Source organism: Tympanuchus pallidicinctus, unplaced genomic scaffold (genome assembly GCF_026119805.1).
Source record: "Tympanuchus pallidicinctus isolate F22 unplaced genomic scaffold, pur_lepc_1.0 scaffold4, whole genome shotgun sequence".
In the NCBI taxonomy this organism is placed as follows: domain Eukaryota; kingdom Metazoa; phylum Chordata; class Aves; order Galliformes; family Phasianidae; genus Tympanuchus; species Tympanuchus pallidicinctus.
The window spans coordinates 24932935-24960491 of record NW_026294758.1 but is presented as its reverse complement, the minus strand read 5'-3'; the positions used below and the strand labels follow the sequence as shown (position 1 = coordinate 24960491).

General features: G+C 38.6%; 1 protein-coding gene across 2 annotated transcripts in view; it reads right to left on the bottom strand.

Annotated features, from left to right (window-relative positions):
• Positions 1–12: 12 nt before the first annotated feature.
• Positions 13–27557, bottom strand: part of EPB41L4A (erythrocyte membrane protein band 4.1 like 4A) — a 133613-nt gene continuing 106068 nt past the window's right edge. For both annotated transcript variants that reach the window (XM_052701008.1, XM_052701009.1), the window contains 10 exons: positions 26852–26935; positions 24973–25086; positions 23269–23316; positions 19279–19356; positions 13898–14017; positions 9359–9406; positions 8662–8730; positions 7674–7784; positions 6806–6887; positions 13–4443 (listed from right to left, as the gene is read on the bottom strand). In XM_052701008.1, coding sequence (XP_052556968.1) covers positions 4318–4443; positions 6806–6887; positions 7674–7784; positions 8662–8730; positions 9359–9406; positions 13898–14017; positions 19279–19356; positions 23269–23316; positions 24973–25086; positions 26852–26935 — 880 coding nt within the window. In that variant the 3' untranslated portion in view covers positions 13–4317. The remainder of the gene's footprint in view (positions 4444–6805; positions 6888–7673; positions 7785–8661; positions 8731–9358; positions 9407–13897; positions 14018–19278; positions 19357–23268; positions 23317–24972; positions 25087–26851; positions 26936–27557) is intronic.

The window sequence follows — 27557 nt, the reverse complement described above, 5'->3', positions numbered from 1 at the left end:
TTAACAGAAGAATATGAAGAAAGTCAAGTACACGTTTTACTGAGGAAGTAATGCACAAAAGTAGCTGTTTTTTGAAAATCTAATGTTACAGCAAAGTAGGTGTCACACAAACTAACCAGCTGGGAGAGTAGTGGGTTTCTTAACTCTTACTGAGAAGAGAGAAAATGGGCATCTGCCATACTGGTATCTGTACGTTTGGTAGTCAAGTCTGTTGATGCATTCTGGTGTTTTTTTAGGTAAGGAAAGAATCTGTACCATGTATATGTACTGAAAGTATGAAATATAAGGCTGTCAACTTTTTGCTACCAGGAAAAATACTTGATCTGGAGAGGCTGTATACTCAAGTGCATATTAATTGGTAGTACACCTGTTTTTACCAGATGGTGCTGTCAAATGAATGCATGTTTATAAGGTTTTCCTCCTTTGTGTAAAGTAAATAAGACACACAGGCAACCATGGAATGCCCTAAAAATTCAAGTTTTACTTGACTTTTTTAAATAACCTGGACACAATTATCGACACAGCCATCTATCAAATTCAGTTTAAAATAAAGCACATTGTTGCTTCATGAATACTTAATGTACACAGAGCATAAGAATCACATGACTGATATATTTTAGTATGTTGTTTTAAAACATCTTTCTAGAGAGCTTTGAATTAAACAGGCTTTCCCAAAAGAAAATTTGCTATATATTCAGTCCACTATTCACCTTCATAAAGATGACTGATTTGGCAACTTGTAATGATTTTTTTAACCAACATCTTCAATACAATAAGCTTTCTTAGAATATGAGTTGTAATCTGAGAGTCACTGATAAGAAGTGCAGTACAGAAAACCACAGGTCAAGGCTAGCTCCCAAGGAAAGAAATCAGCCAGCAAGCAGGGCGACTAATCAAAGCTGTGCCAAAATTTTTGTAAGTTTTGTGGTACAGATAGTAAACCCTCTTTATCATATAAAATGTGTTTTACAAGGAAATATGTCTACAGTGTTGGTGTAGTTATGAAGTTCTGCAGATTGCTTATTTGCCTTTACAGAAGTCTCAGGCAAATACGGAGGCACAACGTTAAAATTGTTCATCAGAGGTCACTTCAGCAGACTAGAAGCACAGTTAAGCTAAGAACTTTCCATATTTTTATCAGTTACTTGTCCATTTTATGACAAGTCTGTATGACATCCAGCCTCAGTGTAAACTTTGCTTGATTCTAGTCTTGTGCAAATACTTCCAAACTCCCGTTCTGAGAACACAACTGCCTCTAGGCAGTGCAGGCCCAGGAAGCTAGCAAAGGTAGTTAGCAACTGTGGACAGTATAGTGTAGCTCACAGCTGTAAGTGAGAGATGCATCCTTGTTTTAGGGCTAAAGAACTGCAGGGCTACTGTAACTGTGCTGAAAAAAATGTTTTTCGTGACCGATTTCCTGTAGGTTTCTCACACAGATCTTATAATCTCACAAGAAAAGGTGCCTCTCCTAAAATGACTAAAGAAAAGAAACCAGGAGTGAAAGGAAGTGCATGTCTATGGAATATCTTTTTTTTTCTGTTTCATTAGCTGACAGTCACATCCATGTTTTGGTTTGTCTCACCACCAATACTAACATGTAACACATGCGCTTAATTTGGACTCCCTTGTGCTGAGAAAAAAACACAGTAGTTCTCCAGACTCATAGTTAGACATGCTAAAATCCTGCTTTCTAAATGATCTCATACGGAATACAGCTAACTCAAATCCAAGACGTTGCAAGTTTTTCATTTAAATGCAAACAATTTGGCTTGGCTAGAAAACAACTGTGAACTGAGAATTAAAATCTACCAACAGCCGACTAGGTACAAGCCTATTTTCTCATGCAGTGGGTAAATAATATGCCACAAATCTAGCTGATGGTATCAACCAACAATACACAAAAGCTCCCAGGCAGATGACAGCAAACAGAAAACATTAGGTTGGATGTAAACCTTAGAGCAGTTTTCTTCCTGATCCATAATATTTGAAGATTGGCAAGATACAGCCATTATGTACAGATAATGCACAATAATAACACAAATACTCCCAAAGAAGCAAATGTGTTCTACTTGCCTGTACCTGAGTAAGGAATCCAGAACAATAGCTATGATTTAGAAAGCAACAAACTACAAAGTGTGCAGTCCTCCAGCTTGGAACATTTTCTTGAACACGTGAGTGGCTTTGATTACAAGAGACTGTAAGTAGTTCTTGTGTGGTTTGTTGGATTTCAGTAGTCTTGCAGTCTTGCAAAAGATTGTGATGACCTCACCAGAATCTTTGCACAGTGCTAGGTTTTCCTTTTTTTATTTTTATTTTTTGTTTGTTTGGGGTGGGTTTTTTGTTTGTTTGTTTTTGTTGTTTTTTTTCTTCTGCTTTTTTAACAGCACTTGTAAGAATGCTTATCAAAGTCATTAAAGGGTCACTTTAAATTGGAACAGCGATTGATAAAAACCACTTGACAGTTCAGGGCACTTTTTAGCAGTCTTACAGTTAAAAGAAATTGCTTTAGCTAAAAGCTTTAAAGCAATTGCTTTAGCTAAAAGCTAAAGCAATCTGAGCAAGTACTTAAGCGAAGCTCAACAGTCTCCTAGAATGTCATCTCCATGAAATTCAGAAAAGCATCCAGGAAAACAGCATTTGCACCACAGCTGAGTTCTAATTGTTTTCCTTCTCTTAAAACTGTTTACTGAACAAGCAGCACTGTCCAAAGTACTTGTTGAGAGAAAAGATATTACCAGGTGAATCTGCCTTGCCTGGAACGATGTAGTATCTCTCAGCCTGCAGACAAATCTGTTGTAATGGGAGTTTACAACATATTATGTCTACCATCCCAGCTAGCAGCATCCATCCGACCACCTCAGTTCATAAAAGAATTTAGGAAAACTGTGAAAAATAAAATACATTATGCAAGATTTTACTTCTCACTTTTGTTAGGGAAAATGCTGTGCCTTTTGTAAAGCATTAATTTGGTGCCATATATATACTCCAGTTCACAAATTGTATTGCTTTTCTGAAAGGGCTGTAGTTCCCTGGTATGATGCTGCTGGGGGCAGAAGACAGGATCACTATGAATCACTAAAGTTATCACGCTGACCCTATGGAGGACAAATGTAAAAAAATGTTTTGCTAAGTTTCATAATTAGCAAATCTAGGCTGCCCCAACTGTGGACAAATGGGTGGCAGAAGAATGGCTTCTGCATTTTGTACAAAGTGACAGGACATGAGAAGATTCAGATCTACAGTGTAAGATAACATGCTCAGTCTGCAGCATAATTAACAATTATTCTGCCTACCCTGAAAAGAGGAAAAAAGTTACAACAATCATACTTGAAATACTGCCTTTGTCATTTTATCATCATAGAAATGGCTCAGAGAGGAGTAACAGAAGGTATCAGCATTGATTATTTTATATTAAGAGAGATTAAGGCAGGCTTTGCTAGTCTAGTCATTTAAAAAAAAATAAAAATCAAAAGAGCTATTTCCTAGCTCTCTTACATCCTACTCTACCAGTTTTGTTTAATCATTACTTAAGTGCATCGCTAAACAATACAATAGATAAGTACATATCCCCTATTTTTTCCAGTATGGTTTACCATAAAATGACAGACGTATTTTTATGGTATGGAATGTTCAGTTAAATTAGCCCTCTACACAGAAGGACATAAGGACATTCATCATCCAGAACACTGAAAATTGCTGAGTGAGTGTTGAGTCTGTACAATTTGTGGAACTCTTTGCATCAAGGCTTTACTGAATCACTTATTTCTGAGCTAAAAAAATGGATTCTGTTGACAACAGTATTAAAAACACCAGCATCTCTTGTTGTGCTATAAACTGTGTAAGAGTTAGCAGTCCTTATGTATCAGGGCACAAGTTGATCACCAGATGGAACTGTGAAGATGATTCTTTTTCCAAATCATACTGTATTGCACAACTGGCCAAAAATATGACTTATTTTGCTTCTCTTGAAGCATCTGATCCCGATCAAGTTAGTTAATAGTCATTTTTTGGAAAGAGGCTATTCAGTTACAGAGGAGACCATAAAGCATGTTTTTTCTGCAGCTATTTTTTTCTGTAAATGTAACTGCTGATCATTCTTTTTTGTGAGGATTTTCTGGTTGTCTCACTAGTCAGCTTCTCCTCAGTCATGCCCCTACAATGGTCCAGGTGGTAAAGGCACTGCTTGGCCTTCCCAGCAAGCAGGCTGTGTTTCTGAATGTCCTGTAGAAACTGCCACCACTTCAACTTCAGTTCCTTCCCTTGCACGCACAAACACACACACACATATTTTCCAAAGAACATCCTCCAGTGAAGCAGTCAAGTCTCTACCTTCAAGCGTGACACCTGTACAGTTTTTATCGTTTTAGTGGTGGTTTTAATATCGATGTTAGTAGATAGCTGAGACTTTTCTTCTAAAAGGCTGTCTTTAGATCCATTCCGTCTCTGAAGGGAACAAATAAAAATATCTTGTTGAAAGAGCACAGCAGAATTTAAATACCATATTTTGATAACTGAAGCTATGACTGCTGTAGGTGAAGGATATGGCAGTTTACAGATACATACACTAGGGATATGAAAGTCTTTACGCTAGATCAAACAGGACCTTTTCCTCTCTCTTGCCTCCTCCTTCCCCTCCCAGCTGCTGCTCTTCTGTGCTATTTGAATTCATATTCCTTGCTCAGGAAATTCCACAACTAATTATTTGGTATTTAGCCAAATACAGCAAGCAGTATTCGGTGGGAATTAATGGCCACTGTTGTAAGGAGGTCTGGGGCAGAGTGAAATGAGAGGTGGTTATGGATGTTGAACACTGTAATATTAATTTCTTCCAGGGCCATTTAAGCCACACAGTACTGGATAATGGAAATAATCTGATTTTGATTTTGAACAGGAATCAACCACATAAATTACTTATTGAAATAAAGAACATAAATTTGCTTTGTCTTAAGTATGCCAGCTTCTCCCTTCCTCCTGAAGCAAATTCTTACAGAATTCTTCCATCATAAGCATGAATGCTACTATCCTTGAAGTTAGCTAGTCTTGAAGCAAAAAAAATCTGATTGCTGTTCTAAAGTTCTTTGAACTTAAAGTGATTCTAACTGCTTATACGACAAACTAGGGCAAGCGTTGCCAATTAAATTCTGTGCACACTATATGGAATATGAGCACACACCTCTTGTAATATCAATATGCCAGATTAATAGACATGAGGACGGCTGTGGGAAGGAGATATTTTTTATGTTTCCTGTTATTTTTATTTCATATTTGAAATTATATTGCTTAGATTTCTAAATGACAATTTTGTGTTATTTTGCTGACAATCATGCAGAGCATTCAGAGTACTTCTCTGTGCAGTGCAGCCTCACCTCAAGCACTGGGTGCAGCTTTGTGTGCCACAATAAAACAAGGACATACACCTATCAGAGAGCTAGGAGGGAGGCCTACAGGGGAGAGCTAGGAAGGAGAGCTACAAAGGTGGGGAAGGGCATAAGAGGCAAGATGTGTGAGGAGCAGCTGAGGTCCCTGGGTGTGCTCAGCCCGGAGCAGAGGAGCTGAGGGGAGGCCTGACGGCGGCTGCAGCTCCACACAGGGAGCGGAGGGGCAGCGCTGAGCTCTGCTCTGTAAAGGGTCTGCAGCACAGGACGGTGGGCATGGGATGGGCTGCACAGGGAGGTGGGCACGGCCTCCATGCAGGAGTTCTGCGGGTGCCTGGACAATGGTATGAGTGTCTCTCAAAGGGTATGAATTCTGGTTGGTCTGGCTGGAGCCAGGAGCTAGGCTTAATCTTTGTGGCTCCCTTCCTATTGAGAGTGTTCCATGATTCCATGAATTATGAATCACACTCATTTTTTTATAGAACATGCCATGTCATACATATAACATCTCATTTCCAGCAGTGATAGCAAAAAAATCAAACAAATACTAATAACAATAATAAACAGTCTAGGAGAAAGGAATATTTCTGCAGCCTGCCAATACAACTTTACCCGGGTATATAAAACATAGTATTTAAGTAAAAAAGCTTCTTGTAACTACACAGCTTGGCTGGAAAAACTTCCTCCAGGTAGAACAGCAAGTAATTCTTAGAGAAATAGCAGATACCCTTCAAATACCAGGAAATTAGTTGGAAATATGTCTGGAATTTTTCCTTGTATGTTTCCTTTAGATTACTAGTATAACAGAACTGCAAGTGCTTTCTGAATATTAATTTCCTTCTCAGTTTTTAACTTTTATATAGCTATCCAATCTAAGGAATGCTACCATAGCTTCTGATAAAAGCTTGTGATTACACTTATGGCAAGTTGTCTCCTTTTGAGATTTCACTCAGTTAAAAACCATTCAGCATTTGGAAAAAAAAAAAGAAAAAAAAAATACTTCAGGCCCAAGCAGTAAGAGGAGGAGAAAAAAAATGACAGTGGACTTCACTTTCAACCAAATCCTGAACAAACCTGTACATTTTAATGAAATTTGAGAGCTGATTATCTTATCTTCCTTTAGAGAACTTATGTTCTTACGAATGCATCAAACTTAAACTGAGGAAATATCTTTAACAGCAGACACACATGTCCACTGCAGGCATGTGCTACAGAATTCCATGTATTTGGAAACAAACAAAACAGACTGCAAAATGTAAAATTTCCTGCTACACTGCTTTGGGGAAAAAAAAAAGGAAAAAAAAAAGTGTCAGCTTTAACTATCACTGAATAACAAAGAACTTATTTAAATAAAGCACTAGATTCCTTTCTGTATCAAATAAATAAACAGATGCAAAATGGAAAATTTTAAAGGATGTATAATTACTAACCTGTTGAGAAAATTGGATGCTGGGACCTTTAACATCTGAGGATCGTGTAACAGGCAGCGGAGGCACCAGATCATTTTTTGCACTGGAATTAGGATATTACAAAGTAGATACTGCTGTAATGAAGTAAACTATAAAGTGTACACAAAAATAATACTGAAACTGACCCAGGAAGTTAACTAAGCTAAGTGTAGAAGACCCACACGTGAGTTTAGCCATCCAGAAGCTATCATGCTGACTATCAATAGTCAGTGGGTGGAGGAATCTCCACGGCACCTTTCATCCCATCTTCATTCCAGTGCCTCTTACCTCCTGGTCTAGAGGGACAGTTCGTTTTCACATGAGATGAGCCCACCTGGAATCATGCATATGCCACATGTCTCTCAGGATCCCACCTAACTGAACCTAGCCTCTCAAGCCTCTTGCTGCAGAGTACAAACATTTTCTCTACAAATTAGTCTTTTTGGAAAGACTGACCTACTCACTGTTGAGTACACTGGATTTCTTGTGAAGCAACTTAATACAAATGACATTTTGATTGTAATTACAGATGTACGTATTTGGAAAGCAGATCATGAATTCTCTCCTTAGAAACTTCAAGATCTACCTCCAAGGAACAACAGAGGTTTATTTTTCACATTTTCCCTTTTCTAAATGGACCAAGAAAGCCTCTGTGGACAAAAGAGACCAGAAATGCTTTTGTACTTCTTTGAGTCACATAGGTCTGAAGAGGTACTATTTACAGGTTAAACTGCATCCTACAGCAGCAAACAATCACATGTATGCCCTTTCTAATCTAACTGAAAGCAGGCTCTGAACAATTTCTGAGCTAGAATAAAACAGTACTTTGCTCATAATCCCAGTCACGTACTTCACTTCAGACAGAACAGATCTTTCACCATCAGAGCACTGGGAGCGCCGATACTGACGGTAACTTCGAGGTGAATGTGAATGCCTAATGCGTATTGGGTCGCCTTGAGTCCTAGGAGAGACACAAAATTCACAACAGCAGGTCAGTATATCAGACCTTCAGAATAGAAACAAAATGCAGCTGCCAGCTGAGGGACCCTCCCTTTTATTTATTATTTTTTATAGTATAGGAGGCAGCTTTTTACACTCGCTGAATTTAAATAGCTGATGCTGTCCTTTTGAGTCTATACCTGGAATTCAATGCTTTACTAAGTGCCTTGGTCACAGACAAGCACATCAGTTTTTGGAAGTATTCAATACAGAATGACTTAATATATGCAGCTTTAACATCACCCTTTTCTGTTCAGTGGTTCTGAGGAAGCAGATTATAATGCGAAGTGTGTTTCCATTTCTGTCACAGGCAGCTGCCTGCACTAAGACATGGCATCCCAAATGGGCAATTATCGCAGCAAAATAGATGCCTGTTCTTAAGGAAAGGGGCTATGCCATGGCAGCTGCCTGCGATAAGCAAGGGGGCTGAGCAAGTCAAACAGTGCTTTAAATGGCCAGAATAAACATGTAAGAAAAAAGCTTAAGTTCAAGAAATTGGTCATTTGCATTCAATTCTCCCTGATTCTATAACGCACAGCACATAGAACAGACTTGTGTACACAGTGATGTACATACAGAACATATAGACATACAGCAGGTTCATAAGTGTGTGGCACACAGCAAGAGATTAAGATTTTTTTTCATATTTGGTAAATAAAATACTAGGCTTTAAAAAGATGAAGTGTTCTCATCCAACCCATGCTAGCTATACATTTGGAGTAGATAAAATTTTAGGGATTAAGTATAAACCCAATCCTAGTTCAGTATAGCAAAGTTCACATTAAAAAAAGAAAAGTAAGCTTTTATATTCACAAAGAAAAATCCTGATAGAAACTCACTCTATTTTTGTGTACGGTATTTCTTTCAATTGCTCCTCAGACAGTCCAGATGGATCCACAAGTTCCTTCCTAGAATGCATTAGGCAAAGTAAAAAGTCTAACAGTAGCTCCCAACTTCAAACCCATTATTTTTGTTATTACTATTTATGTTAGACTGGAAAGATTTACTGAAACAAGCTGTTGTCAGCCCTGAGACTATCTTGACAACAAATAGAAACCTATTAAGAAATGTCTCCAATATCACCTTTGTTGCTCCATCTGCATGTCACATCCTGTTTCACTCTCAGCTTCTCACAGTCTGATCTTTCAGTTTCACAGTATCAAATGCTGTGTATACTGAACATCAGATATGCTTTGGAATGGTTAATATTTCCAAAGATTAATCTTTGGAAGGTTAATGTTTAGGCATAATATAATAGATGGCCTCATCCCAAAAGTATCACCATTACAGATAGACAGACATTTTGCAAGCCCCTGCTCTAAAACCTCTATTTTTCTTTATAGTTCACCTACATACAATAGACATCTGTATTTAGTGCATTTGGTATTCTACAGAATCTTCTACAAGTCATTTACACCTGCATAATTTATCATGGCACTTAACCAAATCCAAAAGTGGTGACCCACAGCCACAGAGAAAGGGATGTGATTAACCATTTGAGGGACAGTGCAGCAGTCATTCAGATGCTATACTTACTGAATATGTTTCCACAGTTCTTCTTTAGCTTGTACATCTGGGCTTCTCCTACAAACACCAACAAAGACAGTAAACTGTGAAAACCATCATCTGACACACTGTTGTTCAATAATCAATGTTAAGAACACAGCCTGCACAGAAATCATTGAAAGCATAGTCCACCCGTGACTTGTACATATAACGTTTGTTAACTCAGAAAATACATTAAATTTCATTGCTTTAATGTAATTGAAAAGTTATTTCTTCTAAACTACAAGTCCTGTTTCACTAGTGAAAAATACACATAAATTATATCGATGACGGAAGGCTCCTCTTTGCAAGCCAGCCACTGCTACCCAGTTACCCAGCTGATGACAGCCTGTTTTGGAATAACTTTTGTAAAGGAGAAACCCTGTGGCCCAAGGAGCTCTCTGTGAACAGGGAGAGAGGACAGACTATGCCAGTCTCACACAGCAGTCATCCCAGTGCTCTCTAGTATAGGATACAGTGCTCTGCTGAGGTATTATGGCACAGTTTTTGCTTTCTGGTCATTTCCAATTGAGGTTTCTCCCAGTTTACTTAGCACTTGATGTCTGGGACAAACCAAAAAAAACCCACCACCACCCCCTAAAAGCCAGTAACTCTCCCTCACACAACCACACATCCCACATCAGCTCTATTATGTTAGCATGTATTTAATTCAGAGAAATTACTTAGCTAAAATCGTAATTTCTGCAACACACATACAGAAATATAGTAAGGCAAGACTGAGTAGCAAGCCTTATATTTTCCAGTGAAATACAGAAAATACTGCATCCAAACTGGGTCTCCTTTCTTTTCTTTTGCTTATTCTACATCATTGTGGGGGTAATGTAAAATCCTTACTGTTGCTGAATCTCAAATTGTATAATAGATTAAATAAGCACTCTACACATTGGCAGGGATGGCATTTGCATCAGATAACCCTTTCACTGGGACTATACTAACTCTGTGTAGTTAGAACAGCTAGACTGTTCTACGTGATCTTATGTGAGATGTAAGGGATGCCACTTCTAGAGGGATTCTGTATGCATAAATGCTCCTACAGTTTCTCACTGATTCTTACATCATCTCATGATAAAGCTTTTTTCTTTTTTTTTCTTCAAACAAAAGAGGCTGTCATAGTCCAAGATGCTTTTGGAGTGAAATAATCCAGATACTAATGAAGATATCTGAGAGCAGGATGGACATGAGCCTTTTAGCATCTGCTAGATTGGCTTTCCACTGCCCCACGACAGAGCTATGTTGGCATCAATTCCAAAACTGTTTTCTGTCCCTGTTCCACTACTTCTTCCTTTGATGTGCACAGATCAACCCCAGACTTCAATCTGGGAATAATCTGATTTCAGAAACATGTCTATTTTAGTTCATGTTATACAGCTGGTATGAAAGCAGATTGCATAGGGATGTTAATTTTACTTTTTAGATTTTACAGGTGTAGAAGTGCTGGAAAATACCAATTTAATGCTTTGTAAAACCAGAGAGAGACAGAAGAGAATCCTGTTAGTCCCTCATAGGATAACATGAACTGATCCATAATGTTCTTGCACTGCAAGGGGCAGCTGTTCCCAGGCAGCCTGTCTGCCCTTACTTCTCAGCTCCTCCTGATGGTAATTAACAGCCACAGCCACAGGTAAAGCCACTACAAGTAGCTTGCAGTGTGATTTTTATTAGTGTTCAGAGGTTTTTGTTTCTCTGTGTACTTGTGTTTATTGTAATGTATTTCATTTTCTTATGTTTTCATTTCTCCCATCTCACCTCACTTCTTGCATTTACTTTGACTTTTCTTTTTAGACCAGTCCATGTTTTTTTCTAACTGTCTGATGTAGAAGCTTGTTACTGGCTTTTAACCTTTCATAGCCTTTTCCACCCCTCAATTCTGAATTGGTTTCTCCTTCTCTGCAATCCCTTGCTCACAGAGCAGCAGCTGCTGTATTCACCCGGGGGCTAGCAAGACAGGCATCCTCCTCATACTGAATATGGCAGTGGGGAATGCAAAGGCTCCGTGAAAAATGCCAGCTTCTCCAGGGAGGCTTTGTCATGCTTACAAGCCCTAGTTTGCCTGAGGAAGCACAGCCTCAGGGTCACCCCCACAGTCCAGACTCCCACAAAGCAGTGCACTGTGCGTACCACTAACCCATCAGATCAGCTCATTGCTCTTTATGTAAATTCAGTTGTTCAAGATGTGACTGTAAGTCTCACAGTCTCACCAATCACCAGGAGGCCTCACCTGCAGTAAGAAAGGCTAAATTCTGAGGCAGTATGGGAAGAGAACTTAAAAGAACGTTAAATAAGAAGTCATCTGCACTTCCCCATCTTTTAGGAATTTTGTCTTCTGCCTCCCTGCTAGCTCTGGGTGACCTCCACCATCTCTCACTCCTCCTCCTCCTTCCACCCCATACCTCCACTAATAAGGAAGCCACTGTTGCAAAATTCATGTACAGTCAAACATGGTATGCCATGAGGGAAAAGAATATCACGAAGGGAAGTGGCTGAAAACAATAATTCCTCAAGGAAATATTTTCAGGAATTCTCATCTTAACATTATTTATTTTCCACCTGCTTAAGAAGTGTTACTTTACTGGGATTACCTTGCAGCATTTGTTCAGCTTAGCTCCCAACAAAAGAATATTCAGAAATATGATACACATGGAGTACCTGAATAAAAGCATTTTTCTATGAAAGCTCTGTTCCTGTCTCCTTGTAAGGCAGTAGGAACACTATCACTCCGAAATGAAGTCTGAAGAAGGAAATGTCCTGTTAGAGTATAATGCAGGTATTGTAAGTCCTGCATTAAAAAGTTGTGTTTGTACAGCTCTGAACAGCCTATGACATTATATTTTCAAAGTCTAATCACCATACCTCTCTTTCACTTTGTTTACAACTTTTTATTGTGAATTGTTATACAAATCATTGTTTGGACACATAATGTATGCTCAGATTGTCTTACTGCAATATGTGAATCCAGTTTTGAATGGACAACAGTTTACAAACAATTTGTTCACTAATCAGATTCACTAATGTGCAAGAAATCCAATGGGAATTCTCTAAGTGGTGAGTCTCCAGAGTTCTTTGTTTCTGTTTGGTTTTTACTGGCTCAAACAGCCCTACATTTTAATATGGCCTACACTATGTTTTGCGTCTGGATCTGCAGGCATATTAATATTGCAATGTGATTCACAAATAGTAAATTTAAATAGCCATGGAATTTTAATGGCCTTCTTAATTAAAAAAACCCTCTGGCTACACAGATGTTTCACACAAATTCTTGAAAATAAACCCCGTAGAACTAGAATTGGGAGCTCTCTATATCTCTGATTCCTTTAAAAGACAGAAGGTCAAATTCTTGTTAAGTATTTTTATTCCTGAGACTGAGGAGACACCAAACCCTGCCACCAACAATGATTAATACCACTCATTATCAAACAAATGAAACACAGTGTGCCAGACACAATAAAAATGTTTCAGCCATTACTTTGCACTTTCAGAATGACCCTTAACTCGTGCAGACTGAAATAATGAACTTTATGTGAAAGGCTCAACTGTATTATTAAAATGATGGTTTTCTATCCCATGTTAAATGTGCAGATTGAGATAACCATATGGCCAGATCTAAAAATGAAAATAACCATACCTTACACTCTAGGGAATTATTTCTGACCTGCATTCAATCCTGGAAGCAAACAGCTGGGCCAAACTAAATCAAATTAATGTTCTTATACCCTAATGTAGTTGGGTAACAATCAAATAAAGGTCTTTTACTAAACTTTTTGAAAAACACTTTTAAAGGAATTCACAATTTACTTTTTCCGTTCACGCTTTCATACATTACATATCTACACCATACATTTAAGCTGGTTTTCCTTTTTTTTTTTCTGTTTTAACTGAAGAAAGGGACAAAGGGAGGAATATAATAATTGCTAACACAACAAGGAGAAGAAATGAGGTGTCACCCAAAACCTTTAGGATTCCTCCTTTCTTTGCATCATCTGCAATCTTTTCTTCTTTTGTATAACATCACTCTTTGCTAGTAGTAATTTAGGGACATACACAGCAGAATGTTGCCGCGCTGGAAATAAAACCCATATCTTACTCTCAGTTGGCCACAAGAGGGAGCCCGTAATGTCCTTGCAAAGAAATCTACTTGGCATATGGAAAAAAAAACTTTGCCATAAATTTAATCTAAGCCAGTTTACACTACTTTTTTGTATAATGCTTTTTAAAAAAAGCTAATCAAAATTGATCAACTGCATTTTGTGGCATCCATACAATTAAGCATTAATATCTCTTATTTTTAGTAATTTATCATTGTGTAATTACACCTAATAAAGTTTGACTTTTGTGCAGCTGAAAGTGAACAAGACTGCACAAATCCAGTTAAGTAGAAATTCCAACATTTGAAAATGTAACACTAAATACTATGTCTCATTAAAAAAAAAAAACAAACAAACTTTCAGCTATGAAAATGGAGATAAAACTTAGTCTCAGCACCAAGTATCAGGGTGGTCAAGGGGTACATACGATCGAGATCTGTGCCTGGATCGCCGGTAGTTTGGATCTGCCTGGCTTTTTTCTTTTTGTCGCTGTAGCACAGCTTCCCACTGAGGAGCTGAGTCAACCATGTCATTTTCTTGCCGTAATCTGCAGAAAAAGTATCAGAACTTAGTCTGATGTTTCCAACACAGAGTGCTCAAAAGCATCAAGAGCGTATTTATCTCCACAAAAATTCATCTCCTGCAATGCAATACTTTTACATTTTATCTTGCCAAATTTTGATTCATGTTCCCAAAATATATAAAATGCAAGAGCCTATATAAAAAATAGACTCACTGATTTGTTATCTAGAAATAGCTTAAGGTAAAATGAATCAGTCCAGACATTAAAAACAGACCTACAACTCAAATTCAACCTGTCCTCCCCCCCCCCCCCCCCCCGCCCCCCAAGTCAAACATCTGGAACGTTTCTGCTATCCCACTTAGGTGCTGAAGACCTCCTCATCTACAGCAAGCATAAGGCCGATACTGTGACACAAGACTCCAGTATTATTACAACTTACTCATCTCCTCTGTCACCCAAGGCCTTAGGAACACTTCCCAGTGAGCACCTCCAGTCTCTGGAACAGGCACAAAGCCCAAAGTGAAAGGGAATATCCCATCACAAAGGAGACAAAGATAATCTCCTGATTTTATTTGTCTGACAGAGGCAAAAAACTGAGGAAGGAGGAAAGCTTTAAACTCCAGCTGTACTCAGTGTGGATGGTTGTGAAGCATGAGATGAGTCCTGCTCAGAGGTGCAGATAAACTCATCACTCAAACAATGGTGGAACAAGACAGAAAGGAATATGAAATCTTAAATTCTGTGAATTATTTCATACACTGAAGTATCCAAATTCTTTGGATCTAAGATATTACAGTATGAATTGATTTTCACATGTGATTCTTTTTCTTCCAAAGTCATGAGTCCCATCACTGCAGTTTATTAAAGATTAAAACAAATGTCAATATTCTGTAGGATGAACACATTTGATAGCAGGTTGGCATAATTCTATCATGGAAAAGCTAGTCAGGACAAATGGCGCAACAATGGTTGGCCATTAAAAGCACTGCAGAAGCTTCAGAGCTTTGGGTTGCAAATACTGCTGCGATGATAAAATGCTAAGCTGGGATAAGTCGATGTGTTTAGTTACGGCTGTGAATTTAAAATTCAACAGTGATTTATATATAAATAACCCTGGAAAATATCACTCCAAAAGAACAAAAGTATGACCAGTATACTGAAGAAACTAGGGAAGCTTAACAGAAAAAAAATAAATGGGAAGCTCACAACAAGCAAAGAAACTATCAGAGGTAAGTGTTTTACTTGGTGGAAACAAGACTGCCTGAAAAATGTACAGCATGCTGTTGTTGTTGCTCTTCAGTAAATATGTACCTTTCTAGTTAAATTTACTCTATCCACAGCAGGGGGCTGGAGCTCAATGATGTTTAAGGTCCCTTCCAACCTACACAATTCTGTGATTCTACATATTTAATTGTATTGGGCTGAACTGACAAAGCAGGTTGCTGCTTTTGCTTCAATAAAATCTTCACCCACATGCATAATGAGTTTTGAGCTAGATCCCTAAGTACTGTAAACAATCATAACTCTAACAAATGGCACTAAGCATCTGGAATAGACCACAATATCAGGTATTGATTTCTGAGCAGTTTTTTTTAAACCTCTAATCTGGTGGTAGGGATTAACATAAGCATCTATCTAAAGCTTTTGTAGAAGAACTCACACAGTACAAGTAATGAATTGTGATTTTCATCCTGAATAATCCACTTTGTGGAGACAGCAATAATCCCACATGGCATAAACAGTATGAACTGCCTCCCACATATGGCCATCACTTAAACCTGAACAAAAAGAAGACATGAGGCTGTCAGACCAGTGCTGCCACACTGGGTGCTGGATCTGCCTGCTTACCATCTACTCTAAATATACCTTCTTTTAATTTTAAACCATTCCCTCTTGTCTTATCTATATATGCCTTGAAAAAGAGTTTCTCTCCATATTTCCTGTAGTCCTGTAAGGTCACAGCCAAGTGTCCCCAGAGCCTTCTCCAAGCTAAACAAGCCCACCTCTCTCACCCTTTCTTCATAGGAGAGGTGATCAAGCACTCTGATAATCTTTGTGGCCCTCCAAATCTCCTTGTCTTTCTTAGCTAGAGGGCCCCAGTCTTGGATGCAGTACTCCAGGCAGGACCTCACAAGTGCAGAACAGAGGGGGACAATCACCATCCTGTGCTAACTCCCCAAGTTAGCTATGCCTTTTTTTTTTTTAATGTAGCCCAGACTTTCTTGGTTGGCTTTCTGGGCTGCAAGCATGCACTTACGAGAAAGCCAGCACTCAGGTCCTTCTCCTCACGGCTGCTTTCAATCCATTCTCCATCAACCATATGTTTGTACTTGGTACTACCCCAATCCACATGCAGCACCTTGTACTTAGCTCTGTTGATCTTAATGAGGTTTGCACAGACCCACTTCTCGAGCTTGTTCCTTGGGATGGCATCTCTTCCCTCCAGTGTGTCAATCACACCACACAGCTTGGTGCTGTTGGCAAAGTTGATAAAACTGCATTCAATCTCAATGTCCATGTCACTTCACTAGCAAAGATGATAGTGCTGGTCCCAATACTAATCCCCACTTGTCACTAGTCTCTACCAGGACATCAAGCCATTGACTGGAACTCTTGGAATGTGACCAGCTTACATTCTTGGTTAGTGGAATGAAGTCTAGTTGGAGACTAGTATCTCACACTGTTAATGCTGGTATCCTGTTTGATATCTTCATTGTTGACATGGATGATGTACCCTCAGCAAGTTTGCAGACAATATAAAATTCAGTGAATTGGCTAATATGTCAGGGTCATGCTGCCATCCCAACAGACCTTGACAGACTGGTGAAATGAGCTCACAGGAGTCACATGAAGTTCAGCAAAGAGAACTTCATAGCTGAGAAGGAACAATCCCAGGCATCAGGACATGCTAGGGGCCAGTAGCTGGAAAGTAGTTCTGTAAAAAAGGCCCAGAGGGGCCAAATACATACAAAACTGAATATGCATTAGCAGTGTGCCCTCGCCACAAATAAGGCCTACAGTGTCTAGGGCACAGAATTAGTGGAATGACTATCACCAGCAGCTGAAGAGAGGCGATTCTTCCCTTCTGCTCAGCCCTCCTGAGGCCACATCTGGAAGAACAGATCCAGTTCTGGTATCCTCGGAACAAGAAAAACGTGGATATTGCAGAGAGTGTCCAGCAAACAGCCATGAAGATGATGAAGAAACTGGCTGTGAGAAGAGCTGGAACTGCTCAGCCTGGAAAATCCTGAAGAAAGCTCAATATATTTTTATCCACCTGATAAAAGCTTACTATAGAAAGAAAAAAGCAGACATTTCTTCTGTAACTGAAGCATGAGCACTGCTCTGAAAGTAATGCCTCCTACTTTATTATGTCAGCCCACAACATCAGAGCTGGATTACGGTGGTATGGCAGTAGATTGAACCTTCCCACTGACATTCCATTACACTTTATTGCTGTGCAAAAGACGGCAGCAGAGGGGCAGTCTGAATGAAAGTGCATATGAAGCAAAGGTGTGGAACTGAAATGCAGAAAAAGCTGCACTCATTTACATTCACCGACGTCTGCTGAATGCTTCTGGAGACCAAACAGTGGATGGTAAGGTCTTTATAGAGAGAGTGCTGAGGTGCTGAAACAGACTGCCCCAAGAGGTTGTGGATCCTCTGTCCCTGGAGGTGGTCAAGGCCTGGTTTGATGAAGTTTGACAAGGAACAAGTGTCTGACCTTCCATAAATAACACTTGTTTACTTTAGCACTGAAAATCACTTTTGATCTTGTCTGATTTCAAGTGACCACCTACAAGCAATAGATGCTGCAACTTCAACATTTTTAGTGTATCTTAGATTTCTGAGAATGTCAGAAGAACATTAAAATTCTTGTCCTTTCATACAAATTGATTATACTCTTTTTAATTGTAAGCACTTTTCTACTAAGGTTGGTAAAGGCCCATTCACTTTTTTTAGAAAAGGATAAGCACTACTGAAGTCTTCTCACACTTCAATCTTTATATTGCAGAAATCTTTTAAAAACATTCCTGTGGCCAGTCTCTAATTTTCTTGACTTGCCTGTGAAACTCCCAGAACTAGATGTTTCACAGGAGAAAAAGGCAGGCAAAATTATACTAAGAGAATGAAATGCAGAATGCACCCACTTATCATTGAAAATATACCAGTACTTCACTCAAGCTTCAGATCTCACCCAGAAAACAAAACCTCCATGCACAGCACTTCACTGTTAGCTGAGTATCTCAGAAGACTGCTCTAATTTAAACAACTGCCAAACAAATCTCATGGTTCATCTAAGCTTTATACGAGGCCATTTTAAGGATTTTATAGAATCTATTCAACTCTTGAAAGTTATTATGCTTAAAATGCACATTTCTCACCACTGTTTTAACATACCAAACAAATCCCTATCTTTAAGAGCTTTAAAATATCTGAAAATAATTTATCACTAATAATTCTGCAGCTGAAAGAACAAGGAATGTGACAAGTTGTGGAGACTGACTTGAAAAACTTATTTTAATCAATCCCTCTTTTGTCCAGTGACTCTTTTCTTATGCTCTATTTATGCAAAACGAAGTTTTATGTGCTTTGCTAAAATACATTTTATAAATAAACTCTCATGCTGCTACCACAAGTGCAATATAAAAATGCTACAATGTTAGTTGTTATGCCAACTTCTTATCATCAAGAAAAACAGAACATAAGATTCAAAACATACTTAGCATCACTTGATGTTAATTGCTGTTTTTCTATTAAAAGCTGTCATTGTACATATTCTGTGTTTAGGCCTACAATTCACATTTCGGAAAATAAAAATACTGGCATAACTAAATGCAAGCATCTAAAAACAACATCAAATTTCAGGTCCATTCAAAACTATTTCTTCTACTTGCCACAACAGCATATTTTTTGCTAAAAATAGTGTTTGAAAATTTTGAAGTGTTAAAGTATATGCTGTGAATATCAAATCCACCATTATCCACTTTATTTGTATCAATACTGAAAGTCTCTTATAAACACATCTGGTATTTGATTTTGCAGTTCATTAGTGAGACCTTCCCAAGCATTAGGTGAGAGTACATATTTGTTGCATTCAACGAAGGCATATATGCGATACGGCTATTCTCTCTCTTTTTATTCAAGCAAGAACTGAATGCTGCTTCGGGAGGACTGCATACGTAAAAAAAACATTAGTTCTTATTCTCAGGGCTGCCTGAAGATGATCCATTCTCTGTTTGTGTTTCATATAAATTAAAAGGTCCAAACAATAAAAAGGTCACCTGTTTCTCTTCTTTCGATGCTCTCTGTTGGAATTTTCGGATTCACTGCCACTGCTGGTGTTACAACGAGAACGTGATCTGGAGAAGAGAAAAGCAATATCTCAGGATCTCCTTAACCACTGACATCTTGTAAGAAATGCTGATGTTCTCGATAAGGAATAAACAGTGCTGAAAAGACAGTATTAGGAAAATTAGAGTTACAAGAGTCTAGAAGGCTTGTCCACACCTGAGAGTCATACTATCTTTTGCTTATTATATGACTGGAAATTTCTGCTTCAAAGGAAGCAGAGTCAAGTGACTGCTATTTTCCTTTTGAATCACTGCACTGCATTTTTGTGCTTAATTATTTTAGCTCTCAGCATTCTTTGTGAGTATGTCACAGTGAAGTACTTCTTTGAGGTAAAAAGTTCTGCCTTTAAGTTACATGCATTCTAGCTCCTTTCTTACCCCCTATTGTGGGACTCCCAAAAAAAACTTTACACTGTTATTCTGATTTTGCTGGCAAATCAGAATGCTCACTAGATCTGTCTTCTTCTGTTCATCTGTAACTTTTAAGCTGAGCTACTAATAAGCTCAAATCATTTTCTGCGTGTTAAGCTGTATGGATAAAGCATCACTAACACTGTGCTTCTGCTGATCTTTATAGGCACAGAGTGGCAGGTGTGCTTATCAGCACAGCTTTGAGATAACCCCAAGCACAGCTACAAAGATGGTGTGAGGAAAAAAAAAAGGAAGCAGCACCTTTTTTACCATCTCCAACTGCAGAACTTCAAATGATAAAATGACATCTATGGCTCTGATTATTTATTACTGAAGAAGACTAGTGAACCAGGCTGATACAAAGTCGACAAGTAACACTGAATATTGAACTTCAAGAAGAAACTGAAGATCTGACTACCTACAGGCAAGCTCTTCGCAGTACTTCTTCACAGAGAAGTACTTGGCCTCTACCATGAGAAACATTTGAATCCCTGATTGCCACAGATCATCCTTTTGGAGCAGACAGAACAACTGTCAGAGCCTTCTCATCATAGAAATAAAGGCTCTTTTACCATACTGCTGGACTAAGTCCTAAAATACAGCATTAAAATCTGGTTTGGACAACTGTTCAGTGAAATCATGAAATTTCAATAAAGAAATGCCACAGATGATCAGAAAAAGTTTACCAAAATTAACATGGGATGGTCCAGAAGAATTTTGGACATCAGGATTTAAGACTGGTGATGTTTTTGCTGCAGTGGAACGCAAAAGTTTTCTTCATAAGTCTCTGAGCATAAAATTAGGAGAGCTAAGCAGGTGACTGCTGATGCTGCTGACATTTTTGCCTCTCCTGGCTCTTCATTCTTCTCTGACCCACTTTGTTAAAAGAATAGAGTTGTTACACTGGCCCTCAAATAAGATGGAAAGTGAAGACAGCTGAGCTGGTGTAACAGGTAAGAGGAGGCATTTCATGATGAGGTTGAAACAGTTTAGAGAGAAGAGCCCAAACAGAATGGGAAAAGATGAAAGATATTTCCTATTGAGAACAGCATTCACCTCCATCAGGAAATCTAACTGCTCAGTGACACACTGCCCGGCACTGAATAAGAAACCAGGGCACTGCTGTGGATGTCCTTCCATCACATGGAAGTCCCAAAAATATGCCCATGATTCTGGTGAATTATAATTGGTTTCATCAGATTGGTGCATCATTGAATGAATCAGAGTCTATGGAAATGAATAGGGGCTGATCTCCCCTCTCTCCTGAGCATTAACCTGAATAACTTTTATTAAAGTAACTGAATAACTTCCAGAAATATTTCAGAATAACTGCACACCATACACCAAAGACTAGGAAAATCAGTTCAGCCCAGCTTGTCTGCAGGGAATAGTCTCAGGAAAGTGAAATACTTTCCAGAGGAGAACCAAATACTCTCATGCCTCCAAATTTTATGGTTCATAATTTAAATCCATTAAGATGTTCAAGACAGACAGTTTCCCAGGTTAAAAAAAAAATGCATTTCTGGGTGAAGCTGGAAGTGAGAATAAGAGAAATGTATATTTCTGCAGAAAAAGTGTTGCTCCAAAGGAAGAAAAGATGAAAAGACAACATCCAAAAGGTACTGGCTCAAGCAAGCTCAGAGAGTTCAAAGAGCAAAACATGCCCTACAACTGCAGCAACCTTACTCTCACTGAAGTACACCTCTCTCTTCCCCTTTCCCATACCTCGTAACCACTGACACTCCTAAAATTACTAGGTCACCAGCACCAGAGCAACTTTTTTTTTTTTTTAATTTCCGGGTCATTACAGCAACACTGTTATTTCACAGTTCAAGTATTTCCTTGCTCTCATTTAAACAATTTATCCTATAAATTACCAAGGCAGCAAAACTGCAAGATAAAACATGCCATTTGCTCCAATTCAAGATAAGCCTATTTGCTCAAATTCAAGATAAGCTTTTTTCTAGCTTTTCAGGAATGAAAATCTGATCTACCTTTTGAGCAATGCACATCAAATTACCTTGTTTTCACTGTCAGAAGAGCACTTGCAGAGAGACAGCAAGGCTGCTGAGCTGCTAGATGAGTGGCAGCTTACTCGTGCTAGCTGTCAGAATGTTATCTTTTACTGCATATTAAACATCAGTTTTTACTGAACCGAATAAGGTATCAAAAGCAAATTAGAAAAATAAAGGTGGTTTCCTAAGCCAGGTGCAGAAACACAAAAGCTAACTCCAACCTCAAGCAATTACAAAGCAGCTTTTATCATTTACCTCACATTTTCTTGCTCAAGCAAGCATCATGTCCAATATGGTCTGACACATGGAGCACGAAACAGTCTGTTAGGCAAAAGAGGCAGAACATAGCAGCCTTGCAGGGACTCTGCGATAGGATTTGGTATTTCAGAGAAACATCTGACGGAGGAGGCTCATATAATACATACTGATACAGTCCTTTTTTGATTACAACTTAAGTAGCGTCATCAAACTGAAGAAGTGGAGAAAGTCTACTGCTAAAACAGTAATAAATCTGTACATTGGCAACGTACAGCCTTCAGGCACAGATCCCGTCTAAGCACTTGCACTTCCTACCTGAAATACCTAACTACATCATCTGTTTTCTGTTCTTGACGTTCACTATGGGTGTATCACTGGCAGACTGAAATGGTTACATCTTTAAAAAAATGTTATCTTAGGTGCAAAGTACATGAGCTCTTTCTCTGACTTCCTCTGATTGTTCCTGAGATGTTTGTGTCTCTGCCAGAGCTCTTTTCCCATGTTGGTGCACTGAATCAGATCCTGGGAGTGCCTTCCCTCCTTCACAAGCTTCAAGAAGTCAGACATCAAAATATACTCCACTAGGCTCTTTTACGAACAGCCAGCACAGGAACAAGGAGAAGCACAGCACAGTGTCACAGCAAAGAACTCCATATGCAAAAATATGTTTAAAAAATATGTAAAAAGTTGAAGTCATGAAAGCACACGCCTGGATTTTATACCAGCATTTTATTTGAAAGTGTGACATCCAGACAAGAATGCACAACAAAAAGAAGCGAAGCTTAACAAGAAAGTAAAAATGTTTAAGACACTCTGAGAAGTTTAAGCAGAACAGATATGCTCCTGCATATAAGTGACAATACACTTGATGTCTAAACAGAGAAATTAAAGTGGATCGGGAGGCTAGACAAGTCAAAACACAATATGTAGATGTAAATTCAATAACTCAGACTTCTGGAATTGACTTTGAAGCTGCAGACAAGCCTTTAGTAAACTTCCACAAACTATTTATAATGTAATTAAAGAAAATAACATGCAGGGCAGGTTGTAGGAATTGCTGATGTGGTAAGGTTATATTAGAGAGCATTGGAAAGAGAAACTTAAATGGATGAAACACACTAAGCCTTTTAAACATTCATGAGAATGGGGGAGATGAAGGAAAGGAGAAGTTACAAAAAACTAAAATATCATCAGTACCTTCACTGTCACTTCATACTGCTATGGTGTATATATTTACCTTCTCCTGTGCTTTAAATCTGAATCTTCACCACTGTTTTGGGTTTTCCTGTGATATTAAGAAAGTGTTAGAGAAATGTAATTGAGCACATAACACAAATACACAAAAGTTTCCATCTTTACTATTTAGGATGGAGAAAAAAAGGCACGTGCTTGTTTTAAACTTTTCAGGGCAACTCCAGTAAGTTGCGAAGGCATGATCACATTCAAGCACTCACTGCAAAACCCAGACTTGCAAGGCTGAGCACAGTAAACTGGCGGTTAGAGCTTCCTAATGTTTTCAGAATAGCTAATCCTGACATTTTCCTCTCAATTCCACTTAAGTCGGTATACACAGTGTAGCTATTGTTGTTAAACAATTGAAAAAGGAAAGCATTTGAATTCAACTAAGACTCAGGAAGACTTAATTAGGTTAGAATCTACTCTCAACTGTCAGCCTTTACAATCTTACATTCGAGATAAGACTTTATAAAATCATTCTGGTGGTGCTGTGGCCCAAGACAAAACATGTTATTGGCATGACCACTTGTCTAGCTAGCAAATGAGTCAAATGTAAACCCCAGATGACAACCTCTTTGCATCTCAAAACAATCTCCTACTGCCCAGTGCATTAACATTATTCTTTTCTTGCTGTAAGATTTTTTGCACTGCTGTTGCATTGCTTTGTTTTAACAGAGCTCAATAATATCTTCTGACAACAAAGTTATAAATGAATAAGAAAATCCACATCAATAAACACACTGCTATCTATACCTACAAGGGCCATATTCAACAGAAAATCAACATAATTCTGTCAGCTTGAGACAAACGACACTGATTTACTTTATTTAACTTCTGCATGAGCTCACTAAACATACACAATGGTTGAGTTTCTTCGCTCCTTTTCTAGACAGCAGTGGGCAGGTAAGAAGGTTGGAGCAGCTCAGGAACCTGACAAATATAAAACCTCCTCATCTATTAAGATTTCCTCATAGATAAGGCTGTGTCTTCAAAGATCTCTTTGTAAACTTTGGCTCTGAAAGCCCAACAGAGAATTGCATCAGAGATGTCAGAAGCTTCGGGGCGTGGGCTCGTAAAGTAGTCCTGGAAGACTGTGAATACAGCACAGTAGCTATATGCATCTATATTTCACAGCAGACCACAGCACCAGTGCATCTGAGCTAGCTTAGGTGATGAAAACAGCCTGTCAGCAGGACAAATCACCCCAGGTAACATGCAGACTGTAAGAACTATCACTTCTTAATGTGAGCTGTCACTGATTCACACATCGGACAAACACCAGGACACAAAGCAAAGTGTTTTGTTTTCCATCCATTTAATTTCAGTTTTCTAAGTTACTTAATTCAAACTAAGTTACTGGTTTGTAGTAGAAGTTCATTGCCAACCAAACAAGAGCTATCAGAAGAAAGGAAAAATAAATGCTGATCTATATGAAAGGATCTTTCGAGTGCAAATAATAAATTTTTTTGTATTTTCAAAATTATTTTCCTCATACACAAGACAAACAAGTAAGCAAAAACCCTGATGAAAATTTACTTTGCAAAATCAGATTCCATGTTCCAAGTTTACTTTCATTCTGCACTAACAACTGACACTCCCAGAACTCAGCACTGTAGGGTCAAAAGACCCTACTGAACATAGAGCATTCAGGGCTATATGCTTCCTGCTGTAAGAAGCTAACTGTGACAGGACTCAGGGCTCTTACCTCCTCCGGACTGGCTGCCCACACTCATTCTCACTGCCACCTGATGGGTTCCGTCGCCGAGAATAAGGAAACTTTGGTGATTTATTGCGGTCACTGGGGGAATTATACAGCCCACTGGGGTTAAAAAGGAAAAGCAAACAACTGACTTCTCAACTTTTACAATAGTTAAGTCAGATAACCCAGATAAAATCTACAAAAACAGTGAGAAGGTTCACACATTCAAACATTTGCATGTTCCGTTACATACACATTCAAGAGTGTGCAAGCGTGCATTCACACATGCTGTCTGTAAATATACCAACAGTACTGCTTTCCAAGAGCAAATATTTTACGCTGAACATGTAAAATACAGGACAGAGACCACCAAGCACTAGAAAGATGACAGTTCTAATATTACAAAATGTAGAACCAAGTATATACATGTTGCTGTAGAATATCTGTGCTTTAGGAAGATTTACACAACTCACAATGAGGTATTGACATGCATTTGTATTTTTCAGGTTTTCCATGGACTTAAATACAAAAACATTGTCCATACCCCAACATAATCTTCAGCACACCTAAAAATCTGGATCATTAAATAATTTTAACTCTAGATTTTTGCTGTTAATCTACACAATCCTCTGAAAATGACGTGGAGGTACTGCAAGCTTCATATACTTAAGCTAGGGTAGGACTTAAGGCTGTTACAGCGTTGAAAGTAGACTGCATTGTCTGTTCTCAAATGCCTGTATGGATGGTACTGTTGTGCCTTCCCACAGAAATGTAACTCTTCCAATAGCGTAATAGAGCCTGCAATGGAATACACACTACTCTACAGGTGGTCCACTGATGCTGTAACAGGTCCACACTTTCCAGAACCAACTAGGTTAAACACAAAATCACATTTCTGTCTGATGATACTCAGCCCTTTTCACAACAGCTATCTGTTAAATGTCTCAACAAATTCTTCTTCCTTTCCTAAAATCCTCCTTCTCCAGTCTGCTGATTACAGTGATGCTCTGCACAGCTAAAAATGCCACTGTTCTTCTGATTGATTTCAAAGTGGAAAATTATTACTAGAAGTTGTGAAAAGCTTTTTGTGACATATGGTCTGTTTTTGTACCTATCACTCCACAGTTCTTTAGAATAGATGTCCTTTCAAAAACTCAATGCCACACTCTTTGGCTCCTAGGAGTAAAGCTCCTTCCATACAGAGAACAGCTTTAACCATAAAGCTACACTGTGACTATCTGACACAGGTTCTTTTTTAAACATCGCAGACAAAAGTCTACCCTAGCAAATGAACGTCTGCACACTGCCTTGTCCTTACACTGAAAACTCTATGTTTACGCAGAATCACATAGCAAACATGCCTCAAATACCACCATGTATAAATATGAATCATGACGTAATAATAGGACTTTACTGCATTACAGTAAGATGCCATCTAGTTCACTGACCTTTTTATAGAAGTGGCCATAAACAACCACTTCAGAAAAAAGAAGTAATAAGTTTAATACATATGACAGTTCCCTAGTGCTCACTACTCCCTGCTCAGGGGGACTGAGTGAGCCACGTGTTACATCTCTGTCTTCAGAAACCCTGAGCTGATTTCACTTCCATGCACTAGCCCAGTTTCCCCAGAATCCATTAACTCTTGGCAACCCTTGGAAAGGCGTACCACAGGTCTCCTCCTCACAGAAGGTCACTCCTTTCTTCCTTACTTATACTGTCAGAGTTCTAACTTATCTATACCAGGATCAACCTTTTTATTTGCAATACAGAATTACAGTGACTATGTTAGTATATTAACACATTATACCAAAATCCCTCATTCTATTCCCACGGCACAATATTTAGCATAGCATAATACTTAAGATATCATGTCCTGCCTTACCTCTGCTGGCCATTTTCCTCCCATGGTGCACTTGTTTTACTTCTTTGGGTTTCTGGACTGTTCTCATTTTTCATATTTTTAAAGCTAAATAAAAGTAAAGATACATCTTTTAAATGCACAGAGCATAGGTCACATTTTTTTCATCTCTTAGAAATCAATCTTTGAGGAATATAGCCACTGCAGAGAGCTGGCACACAGCTATTTGGCTGCCATGTAGAAGAAGGCCAACAGCTGATACATTAGAGAATCTCTCCTAGAAGGATAAACCGAAATAAATACAGGGAAGACCTGAAAGACAGCTCCACAATCACATAATTATGGTTGCACAGAATCAGAAAAAAAGTTAATCTTGTCTCAAAACAAATGAGAACAGACACTCAGTCAAGAAGTCTAGCAGTAGAGCAGAGATACAGTATGCACTTCCAGTCTTTTACCATCTGCAGTTTCCAGATTACTGAAACAGAATTTTTATCTGCTCTTTTTTAATATAGCTCTTGATGGAAGCTTCTTCCATGAATTTATTTCAACACCTCTTGCCCATTTTTTGTCTTTTGGGTTCAAACTGTTCCCGACAGCAGTGCACAAAAAAATTGCACACACAAAAAATTGACTTTCTTTCACATCCTCCACCCATTTCAAAACTTCTTTCTACGCTGTGCTCTTCTTCTCAGTTCTTTGTTTACGGAGGGAAAAAAAGAAAGGGGAG